This window comes from Notamacropus eugenii, chromosome 4, assembly GCF_028372415.1.
Source record: "Notamacropus eugenii isolate mMacEug1 chromosome 4, mMacEug1.pri_v2, whole genome shotgun sequence".
Classification (NCBI taxonomy): domain Eukaryota; kingdom Metazoa; phylum Chordata; class Mammalia; order Diprotodontia; family Macropodidae; genus Notamacropus; species Notamacropus eugenii.
Window position 1 is genome coordinate 115,271,477 of NC_092875.1, and position 5,787 is coordinate 115,277,263.

A 5,787-nucleotide genomic window follows, 5' to 3' on the forward strand; every position below is an offset into this window, starting at 1 on the left:
GAGTACTACAGTAGTTCAAGTAGAGGAAACCTTTGAATAGGACTTTACTTTATCCCCTCCTTTCCTCCCCTCCTCCCACCTCTACTTCACTGTCATACTGTCATTTAGAATCAGAGGTGGGATTAGAACCCAGATCTAGGATTGCTAATTAGTAGACCAAGGTATTTATGTCAATGGTGAAAATACAGGAAAAGAGCAAAAAACACTACTCAGGATTTGGCGAAATTATATTTGCCAAATATTTATTTTTTTCTAAAACGCAATATCAAAATCAATTTTAAAAAGGAAAATGTACTTAAATAAAAAAAACAATTGATATAATACATTGGGGAGGGAACTTAAGCATAAAAAAAGTGTTCTTTATGCACAAACTGAGGCAGTTTAGAGGTTATGGTCAAACTTTTCAGTTCAAAAATTTGGCCAAGGTTGTGTAGTTGCATGTCATGCAATGGCAAAACTGTTCATATTTAATTAATTTTTGCCTTCTACAGGATGAACCTTTAAATGAGTCTTTGTGAGAACAAATTAGAAAAGATTTCACCCGCCCTTATAACTTATGCACAAGAGTTCTGCAGCCGTTCAAGTTTGAGTTTCAACTGAAGTTGTTCTTTCCTCAACAGCTCACTCTCTGTGGACAATTTTTGCTCCTCTGCCTGGATAGATATGATATAAGCGGTGGCCTTTTTGAGGATGACAACTTTGGGAGCCTTCTCATTGTTTTCTAACTCAGGGATCTGGTCTCGCAAAGCGAAGAAGCTTAACTTAAGTTCATTCCTCCGCTGGCGCTCTAAGACGTTATGTGTCCTCCTCTTGTCATTCTCCTCAGTGTCTGAAGACCTGGGGCTGGCACATTTTCGGTTGTTGCTAATTTGTTTGAGAATTCTGCCACTGTCCAACTTAATCCTCTTAGCAGAGGGATAGTCTTTCTTTGTGGAGGGGGGTGCAGCATAGTTGTGCTGGTGGGTGGGGACATGACACCTCTTCAAGACTAGGGGGCTGTGCGGAGGTTTACTGTGGCCTCCAGCTGTGTGGGAGCCTGACTCTGATCTTCTTGTAGACGGTTGCCTCTTTTCCACTGTAACAACATCAATCTCTTCTTCATCCTCTTGTTCTTCTTCTGCAAGACAACAAATAGAAATCATCTGGTTAACAATTTCTTCCCAATGACCATACTGAAAGAACAGATGTGAAAGCCCTTTAGTGAAGCTCAAATCCAAAATTAATTCATTATTTGAAAGTGGAGTTCTCTATAAATAAGGGAGCCTTTAGTCCACAAAGAAAACACAAGGATGGTGTCAAGTCTTCTAAAGATTCATTCATCCTTCTCTCTCCTCATTACCTCTTAACTATGATGAATGTTTTTAAAAGGGTCTGACTGCCCCAGGAACAGCAGCCAATGTGCAAGTCTTTGGGAGGTGGACTTTGTGGATACTGCCAAACTTGGTAATAGACAAAGAAAAGGGGAATGGGGGGCAGAGGTAGAGATTAAGGACCAATGATTCTCAAAAGGGATTTTCTTCCAGGGAAGGCCAATGACAACAGGGGTTACAGCAGAGACAAGAACATTATAATTTACCGGAATACAACAATGATGCCAATTCTTACCTAAGACTTAATGAGGCTTTGGACACACCCAAAGCAAAGCATTCTCAGCACCTCCTATTTTAAGGGGACTTTATGAAGCACCCTTTGGGCTGTACAAATGATAACAGCACCTCCCTGTTTTACGGGAAGTGGAAAAAGGAGAAAAAAAAATCTGGCAATTATGCCAAAAAGTTCTGAGTGGGGAGGGAAAAAAGACCAGTGTTGGCACCGAACTGCTCAAGTTTTCGAAATAGGCTGAGAATATCCCAACTTCCCAGCCCATTCAAACTTTAGTCACTTTCACTAGCACCACCCAGACTGCCGCCCCTCCCCCCCTTAACCCTAACCATCCCCAAAGTTCAAAGCAGGGTAGATTAGTGCAGCCCGGGAAGGGAAAGAGAAATCATTTATTAAGACAACAGCAAAGGGTGATTAACTCTCCTCTTTCAGATCCTTCTTTGCTCGCCCCAGCACAGTATTTAAAGTGCATTAGGGAAATGAATAAGCTTGAGGAGGGTTGAAAGATAAGTCGGGTTAGTCATGAAATTCCTGAGGGGTGGAGGGCAGAACAAAAAAATGGTCCTGGGAGAAAGCGCAACGTTTCACTTTTACCCAGATCTAACCTTCAGAATTGCCTTAAAGCGCGGTCAGCCTGCGGTTCTAGGGGGTGCACAGGCCAGGCTAGATAAAGGAGGGTCATCCTAACCGAGCCCAGGGCACCTCTGGCAACCCCCCGCAAAGCCCGTCCTGGGGTCCTGGGGTCCTGGGGACCGTGCGTTCAGCTCACCAGAGTCGCTGCTGCTGCTGCTCCCGCTGCTGCTGCTGCTGCTGCTGCTCGTGGTGGGCGGTGTGTCCTCGCAGAGGGCCAGGGGCTCCGGGCTGCACCGGGGGGAGGAGGCCACCGAGGACAGCACGGAGCAGGAGGTGGAGGACGAGGAGAGCGGGGAGGGGCAGCGCTTGGGCGAGCTGCTTTCGCTGAGCGGGTAGGGGAAGACCACGGAGGGGTCGATGCACTCGGAGGCCGCGGTGTGCATGTCTTGCAAGTAGAGGCTGTGCGTCGGGGGCGCGCTGTGCCGGGGCGCCCAGGAGCTGTCCTTGCGGGTGGCCTGGTAGGAGGCGAGCTTTTCGGAAACCAGCTTGGCCGCCGCCGAGAAGCCGCTCCACATGCAGTCGTGGATGATGATGGACTTGACGAAGGACTCGTCGTCCGGGTCGCAGATGAAGCTCTGGTTGACCATGTCGCCCCCGAGCAGCTCCGTCACCATCTCCAGCTGGTCGGCCGTGGAGGGCACCGAGCCGCCGCCGCCCCCGCCGCCCCCGCCGCCGCCGGCCGACGAGGACGAGGACGAGAGGCTGGAGCGGCGGCTCGGGGACAGCGGCGGCGTGGGCAGCAGCTCGAACTTCTTCCAGATGTCCTCGCTGGGGGCCGGCGGCTGCAGCTCGCTGTGCTGCTGCTGCTGGTAGAAGTTCTCCTCCTCCTCGAAGTAGAAGTAGGGCTGCACCGAGTCGTAGTCGTAGTCGTAGGTCTTGCTGGGGGAGCCGGCGCTGAGGGGCATCTTGTCTGCCTGCAGCGGGGAGGGGAGGGGGCACACGAGGGAGAGACCCAGTTAATCCGGGCTCGGCTTCCGAGGGGCGCGCGCGCCCTCCGACCCGCCAGCCAAAGGGACCCGGCTAAGTCTGGGCCCACACTGGGCGGGTGGCAACAGTTAGCGCGGGCACTGGGGACTCGGTGCCCAGCGCTCGGGGAAGGAGAAACCCTCCCTGCCCGTCTCCTTCAGCGGGCTCGGGGCGGGGAGCGGGGGCGGGAATGGGATCCAGCAAAACCCAACACGCAAAGTTTTGCGCCACCTGAAGGAAGAAGGAGAAAGGCGCGACCGGGCTGGCAGCTGCATCTCCGGCCCCCTCCTCCTCCCTCCTCCTCCTCCTCCTCCTCGTCCTCCCCGCCCCCGGCTCAGGGGCTCCCCTCAGCTCCCTTTCCCATTCCCACTAAAGCCCTCGCCGGCTTCTCCCTCCTCCCACTCGATCTCCTTCCCCGCCTCCTCCCCCCGCCATGCCCCCCACCACTCACTAGCCTTTGCCGGCTTCTCTCCCTTTCCCAGCTTTTCACCCACAGCGGTCAGGGTTAGGGGGCATTAAAAAAAGAAAAAAATTGTCTTTATGTAAGGTGGCGGTGTCCTTTCTCCCCACCATCCCATGGGGGTGGTGGGAGGTGGTGGTAGTGGGTTAGCAGCTGTTCTGGAAAAGCCATTCAGCCCACTAAGTCTCCCCCCTCCTCCCGGGCCCAAAAAGCCGGGTCGGGGTGGGGGGGAACACACGGGGTGGCGGGATGAGAAGGGTCGGCTGGGGAGGGATTCACCCGGGTTTTCTCCGAGCAAAGGATCTCCAAGAGTTCCACACACCCATCCACCCCCAAACCGCCCCTTTCCCGGCTTGTTGTCAATAAGTCTCTGGACACCTTTTTAAAAGAGCAGAGTTCCAAATGCTTAAAAAGAGAGAGAGGGAGGAGGAGGAAGAGGAGGGTGAGTTTTTCAGCGCAGTTTTGGATTTGCCGGTCTGGGCAGAGCCGCAGTGTCGGTCTGACAGTCAGAAATGCGCTAAGCCCAAATTTAAATACCCTCTTTTCTCCCAGCCTGCGTGCACAAAGCGCTCTCTCTCTCTCTCTCTCTCTCTCTCTCTCTCTCTCTCTCTCTCTCTCTCTCTCTCTCTCTCACACACACACACACACACACACACACACACACACACGCAATATATAATTCCGACTAGAAGGCGAAAGAGATCCCTCAACAACATCAAAGAAAAAAAAATTTAAAAAAAGGGAAAAAAGAGAAGAAAAAACCGAAAAAAGACAGGAATCCCCCAAACTAGCTAGCTTCTATACGTACACAAGAAATATCCAAATATCAGGAATGCAACACACACACACCCGCTACTTCGACTGTCTCCTTCATCTTGACAATTCACCCCAAATCTCGCTCCGGGTTCTCCCCGTCGTCCCCCCCACCCCCGGGCTCCATATAGGACCGCTCTCCCCCAAAGTGTCACCGGAGGAAAGACAAGGCAGAAGAGAGGAAAAAAGGCACCCCCTCCAAAAAAGAATCAGGCACGAATTCGTCGTTAGCGAAATATTAAAAAAAATAAAAAATAGAAATAAAATAGGTTCTTGCACTTACCAGGAATTCAGCCAGTCGAGGGGAATCCGAGTCCTCTTCGGGAGGGGTGAGTCGCCTTTAGGCAGAGAGAAGCGAAGGCTGTCGGTGCAGAGGCAGGACCCACTCTCCGCGGCCCGGGTCTTCCTCCCTCCGTAGTGTAAGTTCCAATGCAAAGTCTCCGAGTCTCAGTGCAATACAAAGTTTCTTCGCTGCGGCAGTCAGCGGCAGGAGGGGGGAGCGGGCGGGGATGAGAGGGAGGGGTAAAGGGGGGGGAGAGGCGAGTAGAAAGAGAAGATCCCCCTTCTCACTCTCAGCGCTCCCCTGCCTGTCTCTCTCTCTCTCCTATGCTATGCTAGGCTACCCCACTCTCCCGTATTGCTGGAGAGACAGTCAGATAAAGCCTCTAAAATCGGGCTTTTTATACCACCAAGGCCAGATCCATCCGCCTATCTTTCCCGCCAAACCCAGGCTTCCCTAGTAAGGGAGATCCAGGAGGAGGAGGAGCCCGGCTTCTGCCCCTGCGGTCCTAGCCGCTGCAAATAGACCGGGAGAGCTAGCCCCGGTCAGGTCAGGGACCGGGAGAAAGCAGGGGAAGAGCTGGACTGGGGGGCGCCGCTGCAGGCTCAGAGTCCCGCCGGAGGATTGCTGCCAAGGGGTCTTCCGCCCCAGAGACCCTTGCATTATAAAGCAGAGGTGGGCGGGGATTTGCAAGATGGGGATTTTTTTTCTTCCTCCGCTTTCTTTCCTTTTTTTTTTTCACCCTGCACCGCATTGAACAGAATAGGGGAGGGGCCATTTGAGCAGAAGAGTTGAAACGCAGTCCTGCCCTAAATCCGCCTCGTAGAGTATGAAGGGATGGTACTACGGGTAGGATCAACGTGTGTTTTTTAATTTTGCTGTAAAGGTGAAAACTCTCCCCCCCCCCCCCCTTTCCCTTTCTTCTCTCTTTCCCCAGTTCAGGAACACTGAGGCTTTTCCTCTGCCTCTCATTCAGGCTCCAGACTTGTCTCCGCAGAACAGCTGAGTTTGAACGATTTAGACCAACCCTCTG

General features: G+C 52.4%; 1 protein-coding gene across 1 annotated transcript; it reads right to left on the reverse strand.

Annotated features, from left to right (window-relative positions):
• Positions 1–209: 209 nt before the first annotated feature.
• Positions 210–5,569, reverse strand: MYC (MYC proto-oncogene, bHLH transcription factor). The gene is made up of 3 exons (XM_072603084.1): positions 4,758–5,569; positions 2,372–3,149; positions 210–1,117 (listed from the first exon to the last, which is right to left on the reverse strand). The coding sequence occupies exons 2-3, from the start codon at positions 3,138–3,140 to the stop codon at positions 555–557; spliced, it is 1,332 nt and encodes a 443-aa protein (XP_072459185.1). The 5' UTR covers positions 3,141–3,149; positions 4,758–5,569; the 3' UTR covers positions 210–554.
• Between the last annotated feature and the right edge of the window lie 218 nt (positions 5,570–5,787).